The sequence below is a fragment of the Necator americanus genome, chromosome X (assembly GCF_031761385.1).
Source record: "Necator americanus strain Aroian chromosome X, whole genome shotgun sequence".
NCBI classification, from domain to species: Eukaryota; Metazoa; Nematoda; class Chromadorea; order Rhabditida; family Ancylostomatidae; genus Necator; species Necator americanus.
This window is the reverse complement of record NC_087376.1, coordinates 8,621,899-8,649,225: the sequence shown is the minus strand read 5'-3', so window position 1 is coordinate 8,649,225 and position 27,327 is coordinate 8,621,899. Positions and strand designations below refer to the sequence as shown.

General features: G+C 36.6%; 1 protein-coding gene across 1 annotated transcript; it reads left to right on the top strand.

The window, feature by feature from the left end:
- Nucleotides 1-205: 205 nt before the first annotated feature.
- On the top strand, nt 206-26,075 carry RB195_021880 (uncharacterized protein; the record flags this gene model as incomplete). Its single annotated transcript, XM_013443657.2, has 24 exons — nt 206-240; nt 11,852-11,945; nt 14,978-15,100; nt 15,254-15,400; nt 15,467-15,613; nt 15,804-15,895; nt 16,097-16,163; nt 17,192-17,266; nt 17,340-17,453; nt 18,878-19,045; nt 19,964-20,095; nt 20,159-20,281; nt 20,340-20,411; nt 20,658-20,765; nt 21,357-21,469; nt 21,526-21,664; nt 21,997-22,067; nt 22,658-22,733; nt 23,103-23,174; nt 23,285-23,368; nt 23,427-23,567; nt 24,146-24,211; nt 24,557-24,671; nt 26,020-26,075. The coding sequence occupies 24 exons, from the start codon at nt 206-208 to the stop codon at nt 26,073-26,075; spliced, it is 2,430 nt and encodes an 809-aa protein (XP_013299111.2).
- Nucleotides 26,076-27,327: the final 1,252 nt, after the last annotated feature.

Here is a 27,327-nt window from a genome sequence, read left to right as displayed (position 1 = left end):
CCGAATTCTATGTTGCAATTTTCTATATTCTATATTATCTGTCATCATGTACTTGCTTTCCTGGTCAACATAAATGTCGACGCACCTTTTGTTCTTCTTTACAAACTATTTAATTAAATCTTCCAAAACAACTATCTTAAAATTCATACGGTGTTATGCATAAAATTATTGCTTTTCTAGGTCATCAAATCTGACGTAGATCAAAATGTCTTCGAACGACATTCGACTTGGTGTATACAGGTTGGTTTGACACTTTCACACGCTTATTTTTCATTTTCTTTTTCCGTTTCATGAGGTGAACGGTTGGTTGTCGGAAGACAAAAATTACAACACAGTTTAAAGGTTCACAAATCATACGATTTCTTCTCAGAACCTCTGTACTACTTTCGGGATATTAATTTCAATAGATAGGCATCAAATTCATATGAAATGAACTACAAATGCTTTATATGACATAACGAAGGCTTAAAAAACATTGTCTCGAACTTCTGGTTTATAATAATCTTATAAGAAGCGTTTATGTAATTAAATTAATTAATTATAACGGTGATAACAAGTTGCTGGTAATTTTGTCAACGTCTTCAAAATGTTAGAATACCATGTCGCTTACTTTTATTTCATCGTGGATTTCTCAGTGGATGACAACCTTTGGTTCCAACATAATACTAGTATTCTTATGGATATTAAGGAAAAATCTACTGAGTGCAAATTTAGAAAGTCGTGAATCTTATATCTGTTCGGCATACGAAATGGATATTCTGAAAGACGGAAAATAATGTCTGTCCTTCGAAATATCCATTTCGTAAACACTCAACTCAAAACTCATAAATATTTATGATAAAGTGCAGTAACGGACAGTTAGTCATGTTCCTCCGCCGCTTCGTCGAACACAATTCCTCCTTGATGCTTCTAAAAAGTGCCACATTGATCTTCAGTGTAAGAGAATATCTAAGAACATTCCACCTCAACTCATTTTCTTGAACGTTAACTTGCAAATCTTTTGGTTTCGATACATCTTGAGATCCGTACAGTGTTCCGGAACTATTTCTCTTCGAAATCTAAGCAAAACGTTTTTTCAAACGTGTTTTTGAATACCTCTTTCTGGATCTGCTTTGAAGATGGAAGGTCTTGTTGGCGACGTGTTCAGCCAAATGAATGCGACGCCGCTGCTACAGCGCACATTTTCCGCTCTGCACTGCACAGACTCTCTCCTCTGTCTCTTCAGCCCCAATCAATAGTGGATTGCGATCAGAGTGCTAAACAGATTCGGCAGTGACTCGTGTTTTAAACAATTAAGTAGGAGCACATACTGTCTTATCTCCTGTGTTCAATCAAAATAAGTTGAGGTGGAATTTCGCATAGTTATGTTATTGATTTGTTTTGTCTTACACACTGTTAAAGATAAAGGTTAAAGTTAGTTTTGTAAAGGATGAAGTTTCTGGCGTTAATCAATCCGTTTGGGATGCGCCACCACGTTCACTTCAATCCAGAATCGTTTGAGCTTTACGAACGTGTAAATGGCCTATACAATGACTCTCGGTGGCGAAGAGTCAAGTCAGTCCTTTTTTGTCTTCCCAGACAAGTCTGGAAGCGATTTCTCGACCCTAAGGGATGAAAGGCTTGGTGAGCACTAGGGCGGATTCGAACTTCCGATCGATCGTGCAGGAAGCAGAACCTCTAACAGCTACACTAAACCCGCCCTACAGATTATAATCAAAAATTTACTCTCTATTGATTGTAGATCAATTCCCTTTTCCTTTACATAAAACGGCCTGCTTCACGCAAGACTTATAAGTCGTATCTTACTCTAAAAATGCAATTTGATAGCAAATCCTTCCATATGTTTCAAGATTTCTCTGTGAGCTGTAATTTGAAAAAAATTTCAGACAAATGAAAGAAAGCACATATTCAGCTGACTCAACTTACTCTCGTTCTTGCACTGCAAGGATTGCACATTCAGAATTCTTGTAGGATGTGCATGAGTGTCCTGCTTTTGTATTAAATGATTTGTGAACTCCTGGAATGAAGCTCCAGTGCTGCTTTATGACCGTCCGTTCACTAAGTGAGCGATATTACAGTATTTTTGCTGGGACAACGCTGTAAATGTTATTCGAAACAGAATTAATGGCTTGATTAACATAATATTTCAATTTATGCATATATTTCATTGTTTGCAACGATACAGAGTAACCAAACAAATAAATAAACAATAGTATGCCCCTCATAGTTCGCTTTCAGGAGCATCACTGAAAGTAGGGATGAACAATGTAAGATGTAGGGTGGAAGTCTTTTTACAAATAGACCTCAATAGAGACATTCTAAGAGATTTCCTCCAGACGCTTTATGACTGCACTTTTCTGCTCTGATGCTTTGTTTCAAGAGGTCCAAGCAAGTTACAGCTGGTGACGGCAACAGCTGCAGAAAAATCACTGCGTTATTTCAATGGGAAGTACTTCTTCTTCGTATTCGCCGAAGTTGAAAACATTGTGATGGTCGCGTGAGGTCGTATTTTCCTCAACAACAGCTTTAACGCAAGATCGAAAAGCGAATTTTTGCTTTTTTTGCGATCAACTAAAGCAATTCTTTCAAGGCATCACCACACAGAACTGAGGTGGTACGGATTTCAGGTGGAGTATTCCTATACGGGGTCGTAGATTAGGGAAGAAGGGTCATTCCGTCCATTTCTTCCTAACTGCGTAAAAACCCCCGGAAAATGTGATGTGCACAAGGCTGGCGCGCTCCAATCGAACTCGTTGTAGAAAGTAGCGCGCCGGAACGCTCGAATATGTATCCTCCGGGCCGTTTTTTACGGCAATTAGGAAGAAATGGACGTAACCACCATTCTCTCCTTAATCTACGATCCCGTATACGAATAGTCCACCTGAAATCCGTAACACCTCAGATTCGTGGAGTGATGCCTTTAAACCTTTGACAAAGGCGCGGCTCAACCGTGAGTCACACATTTTCCAACAGTTATTTTTCATGATTTCCCAATTTTTTGGAAAGTTTATCTGCACCTCATAAGTTTACTATCTTCAACCAATACAATACACAACAAAGTCCAGGAGAAACACTTTACTTTCAGGAAACTAGCAAATTTAAGCAAACCGCACTTTTTTGCGATTTTTTTTTGGACATTCAATAGAAAAAATGGTTTTTACGTTAGCTGCGCCTTTTGTTGCTGGAAGCATACGCATTTCCGTGGTCTTGGGATGGTCGTGGATAACAGCCAATATAGTCGGGTCAATACGACATGAAACACAAGTGTTGTTGCGGTGCATTTGCGTCCGCACTCGAAATGGTGCGGTGGGGGCAGCATTTGGAACCAAATTGGGACCGTCGCAAACTACAGCGATGAGTGATGCCAGCAAGGACTTCATCACGTTCCTAGCCACTACGCTCCACTGGAGCGCCTCGAGAGAAGCTGCGTCCGCAATTGCGTACGTGCTTCATCTCGTTTTGACCCTACTATACATCTTTCTCGAGCTGCTGCTTTCCAGCAGCCACTTCCTCCAACCATGCTTTGTTGTTGATATGTAGACTTCACCATTTTCCAGAAGTGATAGGACTCATTTTTAAGTCATTGAGTTTCTACTACTTCACTGTTTAACTTTCAGGCACCTTTACCTTTCTTCGCTTGAATCTGCCTTCAACGCGTTTCTCCCACGCGCAAACGCAAGAAATAAACGCGCTGTCGTCAGTGGGTTAGGAAATTTTTCGAACAATTTATTACCAATACGAAAGCTTCTAAGTGTTTTTTATACTCTACACCAGCAAATCGATTTTTTTGTTTTGATTTCTCAGTGTAATTACCTCTCGATAGCTATTTTATAATTATAGAAGTATAGTTTACTAGTTGACTTTCGTTCAAAAGCTCCCATGTTTTGAAACTTCGATATACTTTTGCCCATGGTTTTTCTTCCTGCTTGACTTCCAGGAATTTATCAATGTTACAGCTGTTTGCTTGAAACTGTCTAAAACGTGCTTGTCTCATGCGCCAGACACAAATGGGTTAATTTATGTTCTTCTTCTACTCATTTCCTGAGGGAGCCACTTGTAAACGCCTTCTTTAAGGCTAAACAGTTGTAGAACGACACGCTTCACTCAATTTTCGTCGTTTTTCTCTGGATTAGCGTCAATCAACGCGTTTCAGTTGGCGGTTCTTAAGTGTAAACGGGGTTTGCGCTACGGCATTCGGCTTCTACTCCCACTTTTATCTTTCCATGCTCCTCTATCGTAACACTACGAATAGGCGGTGATCTTTCCGTGCTGCTTTCATTTCAGATTTGAGAGTTGCTTACTTTATTCTCCGTTTTGAATTTGTGCAGTGATACGGTGCTACAAGTCTCTGTTTCCATGATTCATTTTGAGTTCTAGGTTCATTCATTTAAAAAGTATTCCTGAAAGGCTCAAAATCCGAGTTATATAGTCACCACTTGTTGGGTTATCTGGCTGGCTTGAGAGATCTGTAAAAAGTGGCCTGTTGTTTCGATTCTGCTATTCAAAGGCACCTCTAACACAATTTCAAGTAAATTTCCCACTTTTAAAGTTCTCCAGGAAATTATTGGTGTAGTTTTCACCTAATCGAAGATTTTCAACAAATTGAAACCACTACAGTATCCTTTTATGAAGTCAACGCCATACATTGTTACGAAAAACAATTATCAACTTCCGGAACATTTGAAAATTTTGAAAAACAATCCTGTAAATTCTCATTATAAAAATCCTGTAAATTGTCGATTTAGAATTTTCTGTCTTCGAGGCATTTCCACGTAATCTAATGAGTTCCATAAGGATTTCGCGTCAACATCTCTGCAGTTTCTGTTTCTAAATATCCCTGGCCTGATATCCTTCTTTTTGCATTCTAGAACTTCGAAACCATAGTTTCTGACCTTCACCTGATGGCCTCCTAATGGTGTACGTAAATGTAAATAGTACTCCCTAAGAAAAAGAAATTCTGCGTAACAGCCGAAGGTAAAGTAGCTGCGTTGAGACAACGTGTTCAACGTACATTTTCGAAAATTCGCTAAGTTGTTCAGGATTTCCTTTTCTTTTCTAAATACATACCATCAAAATGGATAATTTATCCAGCATATGCAAAAATAAACTAGGAATACTCTGTTCCATTTATTCATTTTATCTCTGATTTCCTGTATTGCTACTCCAAAAAATACGTGTCCTGATTCTAGATTTTTCTTAAGGTTTTTTTTTCTGTAAAACCATCTGATGTTTTGCAGTTTTCATTCGGTCTCAATTTTGATTCTATTCAGGCTAGCTATTACATTCAGTTAATCATTAATTCAGTTGCTTAACCATATAATTTATTAATAATTGTTTAATCATTTTATCCTTTTGGGTAGAATTCAGCCAAATCAATGAAAATTCCGAGAAATTTTTCAAAAGATTCGGACAACGTTGTAAGTTAACGACCGGTTCGACTGGTCGCAAGCAGCCTTGCATCGTTTGTGGTCATATTAGATTTCAGTTACTACAAGAGTTACTCGCCCTAGCCACCACTCATAAACAATTCATTGGTCTGCCGCGATTCTCGTTACTCCTCATTACTCCAGTTCACAAATATAGCTAGAGTTAGGATATTAGGAATAGACTTTATTTCGAGAATAAAAATCTATAGAAAATCCATGAGGACACCATAACCTTCGCTTTTCGAATCTTCTTCTAACGTCATTCTGGGAAACCACTTCGACATTTTTGCGGCTGGGACGGGACAAAAATGAATGTGTGTTACGCTGTGAAAACGCGATGCGTGGCGGCTGCGTCGTGGTCCCATCCGGCTGAAACAATTCAGCGACGACTATAAGTGCTCATTTCGACATCTCAGTGTACAGTACATGATGCAAGAGGGATTTTTCAGTTCAATTTACTGCAGAAGGAACCCATGCAAAAGCAATTTTAGCACTTTGGAAATTCCTTCCTAATCACTTCTAGATCTCTTGTTTTTATATCTCTTCACTGCAAAAAATACTAGATATTGTAAGTTCTCGTTTCCACTTGCCGTACTGCAACAATTATAGAAAGAAACGCTTTATTTGTATGAAATCTCATTTTTCTACATTTATTTTTGTATTTTTCTTTTAATTTTTTTCCTTTTTCATACTTTGGAAGATAAAGCTATTTTCACAATTTTGCAATCAAATCTGATCTTTAAAGCTACCTGGCGGTGTCGCCTTTATCAATACCGTAATACTACCTGATCAAAATTTCCTTCCACGTTGGAGCGTTGGTTTATTAGATGGAAATAAGATGATTCTTGACGAAAAAATCAGGTCGTGCAGATCGTTTGTTCTAAAGTGTTAATGAGCGACGTCTGGAATGGAAATAACGTGGATAGATCAAGAAAAGATCCTCAAACTAAGACCTCATTTCAAATTTTCAGAAAATTTTAAACAGCTACGGTCATTATTGTAATGTGGCAGCTGTTAATGTTCTCATGAGCGCTGAGATAAAAGTGGCAGATATGTATCTATGTTCATTATTTTAAATTGCGGTCCTCATATATTCCTGTCTATTTCGAACTTGATAAAACCTTAAATAAATTGCTGGAAAAGAAACATTTTTTCTTCGAAATTATTTATAAAGTTCAACCTCTTTTTATAAAGTTATTTTGACAGGTTGAGCTGCAACATTGCGAACAAAACTGTGTCATATTTTTAACATTTTTACTTACATTTACTCTTACGTGACCTAATCCTCGAAAATGTAGGTAACTGTTCGTTTCTTGCAGTTTTGAACGGATATGGTAGGAGATTTTTAGTTTTGTGCTGCCTCAAACATGTGGTCCATGGTCACCGCCCAATACATTCAACCGGCTGAATGCAACGCGTCTAACTTAACGCACACACTGTCTTTCTGTGACAAAGACTCTCTCGTCTCTCTGCTCTGCCACGATCAAAGATGTATCACATTCATCCGGTTAAACACATTCGTAGCAGATTACATCGATCCCAGCAATTCCCATTTTTTCTCAAGAAAAATCAAAATTTACTGCGCTACTCTTTTCTCTTATTCTTATTTCGTATATCTTGAAGTTTTTTGGAAGGCCGTCTCCTCCTATTTTAAGAAAGCCACGAGGCAAGGAAAAAAAACAAAAAAAAGACCTTTGGCGGCTTCTCTTTTTTTAAAGCTCGCACTCATCTCAGCGCTTTAAGAATGGTACTCGACGGCTTAAATCGGTTTGTTGCTAATGCTTGTAATAACCTCTAATGATTTAAAAGGACGTTTTCTTGTGTGGAAATACGTGGAACAATGACAGTAACGTATGTTTATTTATTTATTTTTTTTACCACATCGTCGCTGTAATGTTGTCAAATAGAGAGAAAAACAAACAAAACCACTAAGCATAACCGAAGAAGCTATACGGAGCAGCAAAAAAAAACTCACAACAAAAAAAAGCATCACAAAAATTAAACATCTTTTCTTACAGAAATCTTGATCTGTTGTTTTTTTTTTAAATTTAAAACCAGCTATATCATGAAAATTATTCCGAGTTTTATCAGCTTACCTTGGGATCATTTTCTATGATGAAGGGGATCTGCCAGAAAAAAATTAGATTTTTTTTTAGCTGGCGTCATCTCTATTCTTACAGGGGAATATTTACACCAGAAATATCTTTTAGTACACAAAAGAGCATAATGACAGCTGTTAGTAATTTTTCACATAGGCGATTTTCGCTTTTTCTTTCTTTCGTTTCTTTGAAAGAACTAATTTCTTGTGTTCCGGAAAACACTTTAAAAATGTACTCACGCTAATCTTCCGGAATTCTCCCTTATGTTGTTATCTCACATTTCAAACCTTAAAAGTTGTGAACGTCTGGAATTCAGCTGCAGCCCACTTCTCGGAAGTGTAAGAAGTTCCATAGCAAATAAGTGTAGTCAGCGTTTTAAAGTTATTAATTCCATTTGATTTTCTACGATTTTTACTTTAATCTCTCCTCTGTGCTCCTCTAAAACGTTTAGGCCATCGCGAGTTGTTATTCAGCAGTTTTTGGTAATTTACTTCCCAACTGCCCTCACCATATATTATGGATAAACGCTAAAACTCAAACACTACTGTGCGCACAATTTTAATTTTACATAATGTTACATGATTAATTATTATAATTTACACATTATGGACACTCAAATTTTCAGGAAACCTTTATCTACTGCTTTTTCCGTTTCTAGTTAGCATACTTTATTACTACCCGGTTTTTTCGACGAGATGACTTTCGTCCGCATAGGCCTCAAACTGGCTGTGAATTGTGATTTATTTCTTTGTTCAGGTCAAAAATTGAATTTAATTCACTACTTACTAAAAATGTCATTAATAGTTCATTCTAAAAATACTGAAACTAAAGGAGATACAAACTTATTATCCACCTTTTCTACTAAAATGACTGCGGATGACCATTGAGCAACATGAAACGATCAGTCACTTGTAATATTTAACTCTCCGGATAACATTGTTTAAAATGAAAAATCACCTCTAACATATAGCGATGCTATTGCTCTGTTATTGATTGTTTGTGTTCTTTATCGTAGTCCAGAACATTCGGGAATCTTTTCTAGTCGAACATTCAAACTCTGATGTCAAATATTGTTTAATTTGATATTTTATTGCTTCTTTTTCTGTTCTGCTAACTTTTTGCCTGAGATTTTGCAAGTGGTTACAGCCCTCCCCTACTCTTCGTCAGGAGGTGTCTTGTAGGTGTTCCTGTACAGTACGGATTACTACAGAACTCTCAGTTCCGTGTAATCATACAGTATGCTTATAGGTATGTATATCTTATCTATTTTTTTGTGGAGCAATTTCTATCGTAGACTTGAATCAGATTGCAGTACCATCCGTTCTTTCGAAACATCTCGGTGGATGCAAACAAACTGCATACTAAAGTTGTCCTTTAGTACTTTTGGTAACATGAAATCAGTTTATCAACTGATCTTAGCGGATTTAGCGCAGCCGGTAGGAGGATTGGCTGTGACCGCACGCTCAATGGTTCGATTTCCCCCTAGTGCTCACCAAGCTTTTCATCCATCCGGGGTTAATAAATTGGTACCAGACTGGCTTAAAAGCATCACTCCACGGATCTGAAGTGGTACGGATTTCAGGTGGAGTATTCGTATACGGTGTAGTAGATTATGGAGAGGGGTGTGACTCCGTCCATTTCTTCCTAATTGCCGTAAAAAAAGGTCCGGAAGGTATGGCTTCGGGCGTTCTGGCGCACTATTTTCTACAAGGAGTTCGATTGGAGCGCGCCATCCTTGTGCACGCACCGCATCTTCCGGGTCGTTTTTTACGGCAATTAGGAAGAAATGGACGGAATCACCCCTCTCCATAATCTACTATCCCTTATAAGAATACTCTAATTTGAAATCTGCACCACCTCAGATTCGTGGGGTGATGCCTTTAATAAGGCAAACGGACTGGCCTGACTGAAGCCCACAAATCATTCTGAAGGCTGAGCACGCATCGCTCATAAACTGAGAACGATTCTGAATTGATGTTGAAGCGCAGACACATCCGAAAAACAATAATCAACGCCGTGCCTTTTATCATCTTTATCCTTTAATTGATCTTAGAAAATATTACGGTCATTAACAGCGGTAGCTATCTCGGAAATACCAAATTCCCAGAAGAAAAGTTTTTTTTTAAAACAGAATTTAGGCCTTTTCAGGAATAGATGTTTGTACAAATGTTAACTGAGGAAGTAACCATTGTTCGTAGGTGTCTGAACAGTACATAGTTCGTTGTGAAGTGTACTGTACTCAGTGTACTCATAATCTTTAATACATATTTTGGTTCCTATTCTGAATATATTTTGTCTTACGATGAAAATAATGTATGTACATGCTTAAAAATCGACTTGGAACATTGTTTTCGTGAAAATTTTTGATTCTTTAATTGATAACTGGGATAATTACAACAGAATACTCTATTACTTTAATATTTCTTATTTTCTCTTTTTGAAAATAAAATAGGAGAACGCTGCACGGCTTTTTTTTCTTAACGCTATAACAGAGGATAGCGCAGGCAGCATGGAAAAGCCTGCAAGGTACGAAGCGGAGGTAGTTGTAACGAATGCATACGATGCATCGTTGGAATGCTTCACGTTGTCGCCTTTAATTAAATGACCAAACAAGTCCCATTTCTCCATGGTACATTTATGGCTGCTATTTAGAACTATACAAATCGAAATTCAACTTCAAGCAGTATTTCGAGCTTTCTTATAGGACTACTTGCATATAAAGCGGAATTTTCTGCTTTAATAGAATAGAGCTGGAAATATAGGAGGACTCGCTGGATTAAGGAATATTATCTACGAATTGCTTGTAGCTTTATGGCCAAATGAATGCACATTAACTTATAGAAAAAATATATTATTATATAATATTTTTAAATTTCGAAATGTGGTCGGCTGCAAATATATTTAAGCTGATGATTGCGCGAGTTTTTGGCTCGAGGAGAGGAGAGAGAAAAGAGCGACTACGTGTGAAGAAGAGAAAGGGGATGCGTTGCGGCGAACGCGTCGCACTCTCCCGGTTGAACACATTCGGGGCCGATAGTGCGGCCGAAACCATAACTTTCACAGCTTTTTTCAAAATTAAATTTGAATGTGCTTAATAGAAAAGAGGTAAAAGTTGGGTGTTTCTTAAAGGCTGGATTTATTTATATGTAGGGGTCTGTTTCCTGTTGCAGCTTGTGCAGTTAGGTCTGCATTTCCGTAGTGATTGACAGTAAAATTTGACAGATTTCGTGATAGTTGTACATAGTTAAAAGTGGATAAAGTGTCTGGTGTTAATCAATCCGTTTAGGATGCGTCTCCACGTTCACTTCAATCCAGAATCGTTTGAGTTTTACGAACGTGTAAATGGCCTATACAATGACTTTGCGGTGGCAATGAGTCTAGCCAGTGTTTTCTTATCTTCCCATACAAGTCTGGAAGCGATTTATGAACCCTAAGGGATGTAAAGGTTGCATTGCACTAGGGTAGATTCGAACGATTGTAGCCACAGCGGAACCTCTAACCGACTGCGCTACACCCGCCCTTCTGAAGAAAACATTGATATGGGACATATTTCTTCGAAAACGTGATATTATCTACTAGATAATGAACCATCATTATAATTTTCCATTTTTATCGTTAAAAATGACAAATTTGAGAAAATAGATAAATTCTCAGCTTGCTTCACTTTATTTTAATGGCGATTGTTCCTGTAACTCTTTCACGAAAGGGAAAAAAACTCAACAAACTTCGATGAGATGAACACCTGGTCAATGCATTGAGTCGGAACTGAAGAACAAACCGTAAAATGAGTTTGTGATGTGCTAAATCCCTAGTTAATAGTTTTCCTTTGAATACCGGAAGATTTTATCCTCGTAACGGAATTCACTTTCTTCTGATACGCCGGCTTAAAATCTATTCCACTGTTGTTTTTTTAATCGACAGTCATTTTTTGAAAAAAAAAATCTAAAGTGTTTTAAAACAATTGTTTTGTCTTTTTTAAAAATAAGTCTGATTCTTCGGATGTTTGAAGAAAGCGAAAAACTTGCTTTCTAGTGAAAAATGATTTTTCCGGGCTTTCTAAGTTTTAAGATAAGTTTAAAAAGTATTCAAAGCATTCACAGAAATGTTTGTTTTTAGTCGAAAAAATTGTTTTGTACAACACTACTTCACATAATTTTCCAGAAATGTCCAGAAATGTTTTCGCAAAGATCATATTCTCTTAATGTGAAATTATCCAATGATCACTTTCCTATTTCTGTGAATTTCCTGATTCCGATCATACATCATACACCAACAATTACAATTATTTAATTGATCAATTAATTTATAATTCATGTTATGTTCCAGCCCCACCGTTGTTCCACATTTCGCCACTTTGTCAAGAAGTGCAACTACGAGCCGAGTTGTTCAGTCACCAAAAGCTTTCGGAGAGAGGACTACAGTTAGTTATTATATATTACAATAAAAATGAATTGAAGATACGCACTTGACGTAACTTTTTTCAGTGTTCTGTTTTAATTTGAAACTTTGAAATTTGAAATTTGAGGAACACCTTGAAGCTTCTTGTTCTATTTTATTCTATTTTATTTTAATTCGACTTATCCAGTTCGATTCATATAATCTACTTTATTCGTGTTTTTTTTTTTGGATATCCAGAATATTGATGTCTAGATTTCCGTTTTTTCAGTCACAATGTATTGACATATTTGACTTCAAGGGACAAGGAAGCGAATAAATAATTAAATAAATACATAAATAACCAAAGATGATGGAAGAGAGATGGGTTTGCTTGTACATTATCCGAGCATAGTGCTATAATTTGCTACGTAAATCGTTATTTGTTGCAAAATAGGTCACATTTTTAAACCTGCTCTCAGCAGGGGATTTCGCGCATCTCCTATCCCTCTTCAACCACCATCAACTACCCAAGACGTAGTGTATAGTATACATTTCAATCAGCCTCTTGTATCTTCCTGTGTACATTTACAGTATATATTTTTTTCTAAACACTTTGATTAGCAATTTATCATATAAACTCATGTAAAATATATAGTTTTGAGAAAGAAAACGTCGTGAAGAACCTAAGTAAAAAACAATGAATCCGAGACGATCTAAAGTTCTTCTATCACTGCAAACTTTCTATTTTAGCCTCATTCCTCCTAAATTTTTCTCTGCTGTTGGAGATTTGAGGAAAGACTTAAGCCAACCAGTTTGCTTCACTGTCAGCTTCCAAGGTCGCTCAGAATTGGAGCGATATACGAGTTTCTTCTCGTTACTTGACAGTTTTTTTCCCATGGGATTTGATTGTTGTGATATAATTAACGAATCGACAATAAACTGTAGATTTTAGGTTAATTACCGAATGCAGTCTATTGATAAGAATCTACGTTTTCAATGTCATACGGAATAATGTGGAATTATAAGAGAAAGTGCGCAGTAGTAAAAAAAATAACTATGATTGTCGATATGACCAAAAACAGTGAAGAAAATTGTATGCGCTCCAAAATTTATACAAGATTCATGGAGATTAAAAAAAATAGATTTTCGAACTTTGGAATTTTCTGTCTTTAAAGCTGTCGATAATGCTTGAATTTTAAAAGAGAACTTTCTAGAAAGCTCAGAAATTTAGAATTTTAGTTTAAAAAAATTTATATGTTAGAGTTATAAGAGAAAATCGGAAAGGGAAAATTTTAAGCTTTTACTAATAATATCTTATTAGTTTTCTTAGTCTAGGCTCTCACAGTTGAAATATTTTTTTCTAGGGTAAAAATTTGTCTCTCTATATCTGGACAATATAAAACTATTGAACAGAATATAAATGTAAAACTTTCTCATTATTCAAGAAGGATTGATTCTCGTTAATAATGTTCAGAAAATTTATCCCTCTAAATTACCTTTAATCAAAGTTAAATGGTGCAACTTCTAAGGAAATTTAGGCGACGTTTTGCTTTTTCCATCTACAATCTATTTTTTTAAAGATATTTATTTGAGACAAAACATACCCATGTCTTTTAATTCTACTTGCACTGTTAAAAATTTTCTTCATCATTTTTATATTTATACCTATTATCACCATGTTTAGTTCAAGAACAAAGAAACTAAATGAAATTTTTAATTGTACAAATTCCACCGTAATCTTACTATTTATTGTCAGTCAGCGATGTAAATAATTTCGTAAACTTTTTAATTTCTGTACCTTAGTATTTTCATTTTTGTGGCATACTATCAAAGTATTAAATTAATATAAACACATTTAAACACATGAATTTATTTGTTTATTTGATAAACATTAAATAAATGGATAGACTCATGTGTTTAAAGGAATAAACTAAAAAATAAACAAATTGTATGGTGTTCCAACTCTTTGCCCCGTTTTTCAGTAGTGAAGTGACTTTAAGATTTTAACACTTTAAAATTTAATTAATTAATTATAGTGGAATATCATGGAAGTATTAGAAACTATTTACTATTAATCTAACTGCTAACTAAAATGTTAACTATTAAATTCAAGGAAGTTGTTCAGTTTAAATTTTTCGAGGAAATTTCTGTGATAATCACCTTACTTTACTTCTTACTACTGGTTACTACTTACCTAAGTCAAGTAAGTTAGTGGTTATTAGTCATCGATGAATCTGTCGTTAAAGGCATCACCCCACGAATCTGAGGTGGTGCAGATTTCAGGTGGAGCATTCGTATACGGGATAGTAGATTATGGAGAGGAGAGTGAGTCCGTCCCTTTCTTCCTAATTGCCGTAAAAAACGGCCCGGAAGATACAGCTTCAGGCGTTTTGTCGCAGTTTTTTCTACAGGGAGTTCGACTGGAGCGCGCCAGCCTTGTGCGGTGCCGCATACGAATACTCCACCTCAAATCTGCACCACCTCAGATTCGTGGGGTGATGCCTTTAAAACGTGTATTAAGATGCACTTTACAAGCAACTATGTTACGGCCCTTATTTAATTGAACGTGAAATCCTTAGAAATTCCATAAATGAATGTTATGTACGCACATTATCCGGATGAAATCCAATTGCCATCAAAGTCAAAGCTTTGCAATGTAAGAACACGTTTCATCCTCATTATTATCATGGATACAGGTCCAGCGGGTAAACGAGCCCGTAGCCGAGGAGGTGTGGCTCGAAGAATCTCATTCTGGTCTTCTTCATAGGGTGTTTCGTGGACGTACGATGATTCGACATGTTTAGGCGGATCGGTTCACTTTACATTCCAATTTTTTTAAAGAAATTTTCTTAGAAAGATCGATTTCGATGCTTTAGTCATCGTCCAAAAAGTTTTATTGTTTAAATCTAGGTTTTTTTTTAAATTTTTCTTTCCTTAGTAACGTTGTAAGAAGCCAATTCAAAAAAGTCCTCTGTTCGTTTTTGGCTCCTCTTCTTTGAATGTTTGAAATGAAAATGATTATAGTTTCTTTTATTGCAGATGCGGCGTGCCTCCTCCAATATATCCTTCTTACAGATGAGTAAAGAGGATCACGACAGGGAGCGAATGCGATGGTTGCTAAGGCTGGAGGAGATCGAAACAAGACTTGCCGACTCGGAAACTCTTAACTCGGATATGCATCAGATTAGAGCTGAACTTGTCAGTTTAAAAACGACCATTTGTTAACCTTGCCTACCGTTCATAACTATTATTTAGCTAAACTAATCACTAACTCTCTGGTCAATTCAGCGTTCAGATCCTTAAATAGTAGCTCATTCAGAATAAATTACATTCAGAATAAATTACATTCAGAACAAGAAAATTGTCGAGTTGGAAAAAACGCAACGGCCACTTATCGAGCAGAATCGCAAAATTAATGATCGAAATAAAGTTTTACAACAGGAAGTGAAAAAATTAGAACAAAAATTGTGCCATAGCCAGGATGATTTCCTCACTTTGGTAAGGATAGATCTATTTGTATAAGTAAAGCATTAATATTTTATAAACAATTTTCCCCAATTTCAGAAAGATGCACATGAGCGTTTAGTAAAGGAACATACTCAACTGAAAGAAAAAAGGGCGTATCCAGAAAAACTTGAAGAACTTGAACGATATCGTGCACAAGTTCTTGAATACTCAAAATGTATAACGGCATTGAGAAGTTCAGGACTGGTTGGTTTTTTTTCCTCGTTTCGTACATGGTCAGAGTATCCGCGATCTTTGTAGACTTGTATATAGCAGAACTTTTCGTTCTTTGGATGTCCTTCACGTATAAAATAGCTTTTGAAAGTTTTCCGAAAAAAGCCTGTAAAAGTTAGATACAGATGAATGAACGAGCGTTTATGGATGATATATGCTTAAGGAGAAGGATCGTCGTTATGAATTGCTCGTGCAAAAATTTAAACGACTTCGTAGATGTATAAAAAAAGGAGACACTGAGGATGATCGTCAGAGGTTCGTGAAGAATATAATGATTTCCAGACATTCTTTCTTTCTTTTAGTTACTTTTTTATAGGAATTCTTGTTTTCCGGATGTTTAGTAAAATTTGATTAGATCTCCTCTACTCGTAGTAAATTAATGTGTTATAAATCCTGGAGTTACTACAGCTGAAACATCAGCTGAACTATTCATGTAATCAGGTCATGTTGATTTAGCACTGTCGGCAGCGATTGTTCCGCAGAGAGCTCCATAAGTCTCGACACAATTGCTGAGGATTTTGAGGTGAATCGTGAGCTTCTCCGAATCATTTACTCGTCCATGATCCTCAAAATGACAATTCGCACTCTCTCCGCTAGATGTTAGATTGATCGCGTACGCCTCCTTTATGTGAAGGTGACCTTGATAGGCATTAACACCATGAGAGAGCCAACTTTGGCCGATCTCCTCGGACTGCTATCTTACACATTTCACAGGTTTTTCAACTGCGGTACACGATCGAACTCATTTACTTGAAATATTGCATGGATTTTTTTTTTAGAAATTTAGAAATTTTGAAATTGAATCCCAATTATTCTATCCTAGAAAATAATATCATCTTATTTGCTATGTCCTCTCGAAACTGACGCAGCTCAGATTCAACCAACATTATCCATCATTCACATTAAAACTGGCTAATTCATTATTGTTACATTTCGTTTCCAGAAATGGGATCGTGGCTCTATTGCAGTTTTTTCTGAAAGTTTTATGTAGCACAATTATCTAGTTCTACTAATTCACTCGACTCTACTTTGTCTTGCTAAAATGACTTCTTCTAGAAGTTTCTGTGATCAAATAATCCTTTACGGTCTTGAAAATCTTACAGAAATAAGTTATGGTCGAGGTCATGACATTGTGATTAGCGCGCACAGCTAACCGCTATACTTTTTTTGCCCACGAAAAAAAAACCATTTTATTTCGTTCGATTTGTTAGCTTATGCTTGAATGAACAGCAGATTTTCAAATAGGTCAATTGAATATTTGTTCCACATCGTTTAACCTTGATGGCAACACGGGATTAATCCGTCTCTCGTGTTTCTCGCTCTCTTCAGAGTATCATCTCGAAGAATGAGATACTGTTCCTCTTCTAAGGAAATTAGACTACATGGTAGCCGAAATTTTCCAATTTTATAGTTTTATTATAAGCTTGGAATTGAACTAATTTACTAAAATCTTCTAACTAGAAACGTAGATATATTTTTTACATTGGACTTATCCAGGGCTTGGCTTTTTTCCCGGCCTCAAAACATCATTCGATTTTTTTTTCCTTGCAGACATTTAACACGGACATCGAAATTAACTATCAAGCACTTTATCGTGAAAACGCGGAACTTCAAAAAGCACTTCAGGTTTCTTCTAAGAAACATCTTCAAAGAGATTCTTTATTATGACAAAATATCCACGATTCAACAAATGTTTAAGGCCCTCAAACTCAATCCAGGCGGTTTGGAGGAGAGTCTACTACGGGATCAGCTCACTTGTGCACACACCACAATTGCTCAACAACAAATTTTAATTAATAACAACGAAGAAATGGTTCGTGAAAGTTTACAGATCATAAGTTAATTATTATTAACATTGTCCTCTTCTCCATATTACCATCTGATGCAACATAGACGGTGTAGCCCAAAAAAAAAAAGCAGAATTGCATTAGGGATGGGATGTTTTAAGGGACAAAAGTAGTAAAATAAATAATATGATAGTATAATAGGAATATAAATAATATAATAGTAAAAATTACAGTAAAATAGTGATATTCTGCGAACTGCAAAATTGAAACAATATGATACAAATCCCAAAATCGTTCGCTTGTCCGAAGCGAACTTCTGGGAACATCCAGAGATAGGACATAGCGTGACACCGGGTACCTGAATTGATCCGTTGGATGCTTGGAATGTTGAGAATGTTGTTTTTGCTCAATGAATTCAGCAAAAAAAAAGCTTTTGAAAAAGGTTAAAGTGTGAAAGGATAAAGTTTCTGGCGCTGATCAATCCGCTTGGTATGCGCCTCCGCATTCACTTCAATTCGGAATCGTTTGAGGTTTACGAACGTGTAACTGGCCTACACAATGACTTGCGGGGCTAGAAGATGTGTTCAGTCAGGGTCTTCATCCTCCCAGACAAGTCTGGTACCAGTTTATCGACGCCGGAGGTATGAAAGGCTTGGTTAGCACTAGGGCGGATTCGAACTTCCGATCGATGGTGCAAGGAAGCGGAACATATAACCGCTACACTACACCCACCCTAGTGAGGTGAGCAACGAGGTTAAGGAACAAAATGTTCAGGAACGTTTTACTAAGAACATAGAACATGGTCTCTGGAGGTAACCGATGACGGTATTCACCCGGTATGTGTACCCCATACACATTGCCTCAAGCAACGATGGATTCTAGTATATTTTTCTGCGTTTTCGCTGCAAACCTATAAGACCTGGATTTTAAGATGCGTTCAACTACTGCCTGGGGACATTTAATTACTGATATCGATACGCCGTGGACAATGCCCCAATCGTCGATATTACTGATATTGACTTACTTTTGCCAAAAAAGGTAGTGAAAACGTTACAGCTGAGATTTTACATATCTCGAAAAGTTCAAAACTCTCCAAACTTACTGAGATACAGGACATTGGATTTACTACCTAAATGTTTTTCCTAGCAGAAATTAGTTTTTGAAAATAAAATTTATGCTGAGAAAAATAGTTACGACCGTACAAGATCTACGGAGCCGGCTGCTTTGATCAAGGAAGTGTTAGACAAGAGGGCGCGTCAAACGAAGTGGGTGCGTAGCGGCAGACGCGTTGCGTCCACCTGCGTCAACATATTCAGTGCTAACTATGGCGCTACAAACCAACCTTTGTTTTTCAAACAACATTTTCATGTGCAATATAACATCTAGAACAGTAGTAAAGGAATTTATGGCAACACTTCTATGATTAACTCTGAACCTTCGGATTTTTCAGATTTCACAAATGGGACAGCTGAAAAATGTCGTATCATCACAGGCTGAGCGTATACGTCAACTGGAACAGCAAATCGAAGAGATGGATAGAGAGCTTTGCGCCTCTCGCGAAGCTCATGATTTACTCGAATTCCAGGTTCTTGAGAACGAGGAAAACAGCAAATGTCTTGTAAGTACTTACTTCCTCTTCTTAACGACATATATAAAACAATTCACTCCTTTTTCTAATACGCCTGAAAAAACTAAGGATCTGTGTCTTTTTTTCGTTCTTTGATGAAGAACTGCCTCGGTTACAAACCAATGCTGAAATCAAAGCGTTCTTCGCTACAGTTCTATTTTTTATTCAGTAAATAGTTTGCAAGTAAAAATAAATTAGAGTATCTAACAATAAATTAAATTGCTCACATACTCCAGAAAAAAACTGAGTCAGAAAGAGAAAAAGTGAAAAAGAAACAAAGCTAAAAGAAAAGAAAAGGAAGTAAAAGGGCAAATTAAGTTGAGCATTGAATAATCAGCTGTGCTTTTCTTCTGACCTCTTTATATGCACAAAACAATCTTAGTTTCTTCAGTCATCTTTATTCTACATTTTTCGCATCTTTTTTCTCGAAACATACACTTTATGAGAATCCAGTTCTTTTCAGTTTATTAACGATGATAGAACGTTCTTCGCGATTCCCACTAGTGAGGTCATATCTTAAAAGAACACCCGCATACAAAATAGGTTACTGCGTTGTGAAGTTTTTTTTTTCTGTAGTGACCCTGATATGTTCATTCCTTCGATTATTTGGGACAGAAATAAGACAAAGGATTGTACAGTAGTAGGCTATCTACCTGGTAACAGTTTTTCTTCATGGAACGATCCAGAGAATGTGTTATACGTAGTAGTAGGATTGGCGAGACCTTCTTCGCAATCCGCTCGCTCACTCAACCGTTAACTGTTATTTACGCAAGAAGAGATTCAAATGGAAAACGATGATATTTGTACTGGATCACTTATCCGGAAAAACTATACTATCGTATCTTAGTATCTTATGGAGACGTATGTACAACAGGTTGCTTTTTACATGATCGAATCTAACATATTCAGCCGACGCCACCTGAACGACTCGATAAATGTTCCGGAACTGAAGAGTCGGCCCCGGAACGATTTGATAAATGCCTTGAAACGGATCATTTCGGAGAAAGCAGCTCTTTGTATATGCATGATAAAAGAGCGTTGGTACGTGAACCGCACGGGATATCTTTCGTGCCTTCGCATTTATAAGGAGTTCGCCTTTTTTAGTCACCGACAGAAGTAATGAGCCTCAAGAAAAGCATGGGTGATCTACGTGATGCACTCAATTTAAAATTGGCACAATGTGAAGTTGTTGGCCGTGCAGAGGATTATATTGAGAATTTGGAAGATGTGAGGGGCTTTAACGTTTTTCCTAGTTTTTCTCTCCAAGCTTATGAAAAATTTCCAGCAACTTGCATCAAGCAATCTTGCACACAAAGAGAAAACCGAACAGTTTGAGGCGAGATTGAAAGAACTTCAGGTAACATTTCTCCTCATTACATATTCATAGAGAAGTTATTTACTAATAGAATAAATAAATGGTAATAAATGAGGAACTAGACTCGGTGCCAAATGTGTTCAACCGGGTGAACGCAACGCAACGCGCCGTAACGCAAACTATTTCTTTGCTTTACTCCGTTTTCCCTTTCTCTTTCTCAGTTGAAAGTGCAGTGTGATCACCCGATTGAATATATTTGAAGCTTATTACCGTATTAAATTTTTTCAGACTCAAATTGAAGTATCCTACTCAAAACAGAAGCGTAAGAAAGAGCTACAAATAGAGGTTGAGGAATTAAGGAAGAAACTCACCGAAATAGATGCAATTAAAGAAGATGTGAGTTTGATTTAAAACACAGATGATTTATTCAGCTTTCCAGTCTCAAATAACTCCGCAGATTAAAACTTCACTCTATTAAAATAATTATGTTTGGAAATTTATCCATATACGAAGTTACAACATCAGCCTCCACCTACAAAATTTGGTGTTACAGCGGTATACCTTCGAATTAGTTATATGCTTATGTTTACTATCATTTTCCAAACAGTGAAGAACACTGAGGAATTCCTAGGAATTTCTAATATTTTTCGTTCTTATTTATTATGTTATTGATTGCTTATTTGTTGATCATTGATGGTTATTTATTTGAGTACTTACATATTTATCAGTTATTAGTGTTCACTGAAACAAATATCTTAGGATTTCTAGGACGTTTAGAAGAGTTACACAGGATTTATCAAGCTCACAAAAGTCATAGAAATGTTTGCTTGCAGCCAATAAACAAATATGTATATGACACACTGAACATCACGACCATTCGAAATCGATTCAATTCGAGTCGATAGTTATCATTTCCGCCCATTGTGCGCATGAATAGTGATCTTCTATTTTTTTTTCATGTAGTCTGTGTATGAAATTCGGTTTTAGCTCACAGAAGAAATGCGAACGACCTCAAAAGAACTCACGAAGGTGAAGTGTCAACTTCAAACAAAAGAAGGTGAACTCGAACGAGAAAGGAAACTTGCGGAAGGGTTGAACGAGTAGGTTTATTCGAATAATTATAGTAATTTGTATTTTTACAATGGAAAATTTTAAGACATCTACAACGTTTGATGGAAACCCATCATGCAGAAAAGGACTTATCAAGACATACTGAAGAGGAGCTGAAGAAAACCAAAGAATTATACGAAACCAGTCAAACTGCTTTGCAACAGTTGAAATTGGAAAAGGATGAGGTTAGACCGGAAAATAGAACTTTAGTCGTCTTTTATTACTGAACGTTAGTCTAAAGAAGAGGAAAACGTAAGTAACCATGTAGATCTCAAGTACTGTAAGAGCTGTAGGATTTAATGGAATCTCCCTGATAATTCCACCGATTTCCTGTTCTCTACTGTTAATTTTTACGGATTTTAATGTTCTGACAGAAAGAACGTGTAGCGATTTTCCTTAAAGTTTGTGATTTAAACTACACAATATAGTATTAAGCAATTTTTAAATGAGATAACGCCTGCGAGTATTTTTCAAAAAAATTCTGTCCTGATTTTATTTTTAAAAATATTATTTTCAGCTTAACGAGAAGTACACGCAATTATCTTCAGAATACGAGAAATTCAAAGAGGAACAAAGACCATCCATAAGGTGAGCATACTTTTAGGATTAGCAGCACATTTGCTGGCACTGAACGTTTTCACTCAAATGTGCGCCATTCGCCTTCGTTTCCGTTAAAGACAGCATACCACAAAGATCTCTCCACAAAAAGATAGGATTGAGTACTCAGATCGCGATCATCATGAGCGCGATCATGTCTATTTTACCCTAAGTGTCGCGAAAAATGGCATGGGGAACGGTTTTGACGATCGAATTTTCCTACAAGACACCAAGTAACGTTTGACATCTAAGGGAACAAGTGTGCGTACCGCACTTGCCAGCGAGCGGAAGGCGAAGGCGGTCTATTCATTGTCAACTCACTGATAGATTTGACACGTTGCTAGGCGCCTCGTAAGAGAATTCGATCGCCAAGGCAGTTTCCTATGCCATTTTCGGGACTTTTAGGGAAATTGAGCGTGATCGCGTTGATATTCGTGATTTATACTTCTAGCCCCATCTTTTCGATATATCGATCTATCGAATGGACACATTTGACGCTGACTGAACGATCGGTTCCTGCAAAGATCCATTTCCGAACTTGCTCACTATTTTTCATACTCATTGACCGCACCTTCTTTCAGAACGGAGTTAGAGCGCAGGTATGAAGATATTCGATACAGGCTCAATATTGCCCTGGAGAAGATCCATGAATACGAGGTTGGTCATCAACTCTTTCTCCTTCTTAAAAGCAGAACCGAATTAAATGTAAGAAGAGCTGCTTCGTTATAAATTCCCATCCTTTAGTTTGTATAAGTGTCTGGCGTCTTTCCAGTTATCCTTAAAAACTACATCCTGGATTATGAACCCTTCTTATTAGCACAGAAAGTTCAGGTTGAAAGTTATCGGTGACCTCTGCCCCTTGACTTTTTAACGCATTTGACTTTTCTTTCGAATCCGAGAATTTTTTATATTTAGGCATGTGTGAAAAGATACATATGCTTAGGACAATTATTAGCAATTTTATTAATTATTTGATATTTCTATTGTCTTCCTCATATTCATTAAAAATTATCCTTGTTTTTTAAGCTTGTGCTGGAATCAGCAAAGAAAGGAGAAGACACAACATTCACGGAGAGCCTTCAACATGACTTAATTCAGGTGGAGTAGTGATAAATAATATTAAGCCTGGAATAAACAAATAGCTTGAAGACTGTGACAAAATTTTCCAGGAAACAAATAGCATTTAATATTTTCACATATTGTTTTAGCTAAAAGAATATAATGCTCATCTTGAACGTCAATTCCAAACACAAACTGAAATTATTGAAGCATTAAAGCGTAAACTCATTGAGGTAAAAAACTTTTTGTTATTTTTATTTGCATCTTTACAACATCGCATATTACGTTCAGCAAAAATCATTCGCCGATCTTGTCCATAAACTTTCCGAACAGGATGATATGGAATTGATTGAAGATGGTTTGATCAATTATATCAAATCGGTTGATCGTGAAACTGGAAGATTAGCAGAAAGTATTGCTTACATAATTAAGGTAATTTCATATTTTAATTATTTTTTTTACTAATTTAGACATATTAATTTACGTATATAAGATGATAAAAGCGAGAATATAACACGACGAAATTAGATATAGATGTTGAAACTGTCAAAATACAGTAAGAATTAAGACAAAAGAAAACAAAGCAAAAAGCGAAGGTCTTCAAAAATGGTAGAAATAACAACATGCAGTGCGAATTCCTGAATTTTCTTGAGCTTTTATGTACTAATCGGGCATTTGAAATAAGGAATAGAATCCATTTCTATCCAGTTTTTCTAGCTTGGATTTTTTACGAAAAAAAAACAACAAAATCGATCTCATCTGAGCTCATTCTGTTAAAGGGGCATACTAAGAGTCTTCTAATGGCACCTACAGTTTTCTCTGGACAGTTCATATATATATATATATATATATATATATATATATATATATTAACTTACTTTTTAATTTTTTAAAATATATTTGCTATTTTCTATTTCCGATACATTTATTCTATCTTGTATACTTTTCTTGTTTACTGTCAAAGTATGAATATGATTCTGCGCATTCGTTTTATTCTTTATTGATTGCAGTGCGCTTCAAAAATCAGGATGGTTTCACCGATTGCTCCTCTGGAGATTAGCACGGCACATCATAAGGTACAGAATTTCTATGTCATACGTAATTTTCAGACGAATAAACTTCAAAATATCTTTCACAGATCTTCGATGCGACTTTATATTACACTGTGGGTTCAATATTTTTTCCATTAAAAACATATCCCTAAGCACTTTGAAGTTATTACTAAGTACCTATTATAAATGCACATGTTGTTCCCTTTTTTTTCCACCTTATCCCGTTCGTTTTATGTCCTTACGTTCCACACACAAGTCAAGTTTTCTAACATTCAACATGGAACCCGCATCTAACGAGCATCATTAATAAAAGCATTAGGATTGCATGTTCCAGTGAAAATATCGGATCGAAATTCTTCTACACTTCAGATCTGCCCCTACAACTCCGTTGATTCATCAGGAAAATGGCTTTCGAATAGCAGTGAGGATATTTCACCCGATAGTGAGGGAGCTGAGTGGAATATGAAGAGAAAATCATTGAAAGGTTCGTGGTATCTTCTTGTTGAGTGAAATAAATGGCTAATAGAATGAGACTGATCAGCTGAAAGCACTTTTCAATTCACTACTGTTCATAATTTTTGGTTTTGTTTCCCGTTCACGGTTAAAAAAAGATCGAACTGCGAAATTTGAGATTCCCCTTGGTCATTTTCTTCTTTTTTCTCTTTGAACGTACGTTTTTGTGCGTTTGAAACGTACATCATCACGTTTTATGGTGCTCTTTGTTTTCCTTCGAAAACAAAGAGGAAGTTTTTCGGTGGTTGATGACATTCTAATCAATTAATTTTAATCCTCGAAAAAAGACACGCTATATAGGTTGATACGTTTAACATTGCAGTGAAATGTGAATAATACCTATATTTCTCTTTTTTTTTTGATAGCAATGTCAAAAATCACATGTTATTTTGTAGGGCTATTCTTATTCCTTTGCAATCACATTTATCTTATTGATTCTTTGTTTTCATTCCCATTCTGTGGAAGTGAATATCATATCATATCGATTAGATAAAAACAAACATATTTTCCCACATTAGCTGTGATGAATGTAAGTGCAAAAGGATTAAAAACATTAAAATAACTTATGGAGTAAGGCTCAGTATCGAAAGAGTAACTCGAAAATCGCATCCATATTTTAAGGATTGTGCTTTTAGCCTAAATAATGTTTCATTTTCTAAACGAACAGTTAAGTTTAATGAAGAGTGATTGGTCGTTCTTTATAAAAAAAATATCAGGTCGGAAAAATCAAGTTCAAAAATCGAAAGATCACATATTAAAAGAACTAAGAGAGCAAATGAATCGTGACTTCAAAACTGTACTCGTTTCCTCACGTTCGATAGGAAAAGTTCAGAACCTCCGCGCATTGCTTCCATAAACGATAAAGCATAAAAGTGGATAAAATGTCTAGCGTTAATCAATCCGCTTGGGATGCGTCTCCACGTTCACTTCAATCCAGAATCGCTTGAAGTTTACGAACGTGTAACTGGCCAATACAATGACTTGCGGGGGCCAGCCGATGTGACAAGTCAGTGTTTTTATCCTCCCAGACAAGTCTGGAAGCGATTTCTCGACCCTAAGGGATGAAAGGCTTGGTGAGCGCTAGGGCGGATTCGAACTTCCGATCGATCGTGCAGGAAGCAGAACCTCTAACCGCTACACTACACCCGATCTTGGCTATTCATACATTAGAGATTTTAGTTCAACAGAATAACTCAAATGATATATAGATAAATGTTTTTCATTGAGAAAAATTTCCTAGTTACTCTTTTGAGGACTACTATTACAAAAATAAGTGGCAATTTATTAAATTAGCAGATTTCTAGTGTTTTTTTTTTCAGAAGTGCAATGCGGTGACTACTCAGAACAACGAAATGCTTCGACAAAGAGTGCTTAAAGAAAAAAACTTCTACTTCTTCTGAAAGAAAAGAATTGTGATAGCATTAGAATTGATGTGACCTCATGTATTTCATGTCACATTTTATTGATCCGTGTTAACATTGACAGCGATTATTTGAACGAGTTCACACTTTTTTCGTTGTTCGAAGGCGGCATATTCCTGCTTTTTTGAAGAATTTGACTAAAAATCGACTGGAGAACACCTTCTGAAAGGTGGTTTATTGAGTTTTCTCAAGAATTTTTGTTCAAAGTGTCTGACGACTTCTGACTATGAATTCATTACTTGAAGCTTGCTCTCTCCTATCCGCAACCTATTTTGCCTTATTTTCAGCATAAGTCTGTTCATTTTGCAGCAATTCATGATACCGGTTCAGTTGAGTACTCCCTTTCCAATTTTATTTTTTCTGCTAGTTACATACTGACATCGATTGTTTTATATCAAATTTTTGTGCAATTTATGCCGCTCTTCACACAATAAACATTGATAAATTGTGTTCGTTATAACCTCGACGTCAGCGCATTGTAATACAGAAATTCTAGCAACAACGTCACGCTTCAAAAGAAATCTTTCCGAAGATGTCCCGTACGGGATTTATATATTTATTTATTTATTGAAACACCTGCAGGTGTGCCATAAAACAGAAAAAAGAACAAGTTGGAACAGAGTTCACTTGAATTTCGCCTGAATTTTACACAACAAAGCTGCCCCTTTAAAGCATGAGGAGTGGTGGGTTGGCAGGTCATTCTCCTGCTACAAAGGGTGAGAAATCCTCACGCGAGATCCTTTTCCCGGACCCAGAATGTTACGGTAGATAAACGGATACCAGGGTTTGGGTGACCAACTTAACCTCGAAAGGAGGAATCCGTCAGGGACCCTGGGCGAACGGGTGGGGGGACCTCAAGCGCAAGGGCTCACCAACTTTGCTATTCCTGAACGGCTTTCCACCACCAGGAGAGAATAAGGGCCAACTGCGGGGACGAATTGAAAAGGAGCATGTCAAGGCAGAATTCCAGCTAGCTAGTGTCATAGTGAACAACAGGAAAAGAGGAACCAAAACTGTGAACTGAAAACAGATATCAGTGATATCCAATGCTTATTGTGGTCGCTTGTTTGAGGAGGAACTTGCTCCACGTCTCTGAAACAATGAGATTTTAGGTCTCCCTCATACCTAGAATAGGTAGGACATTTAATTTGGATAGCCTACTTTTGAATATCTTCGAGTTTGAACTAGACATAATTTCGGCCGGAA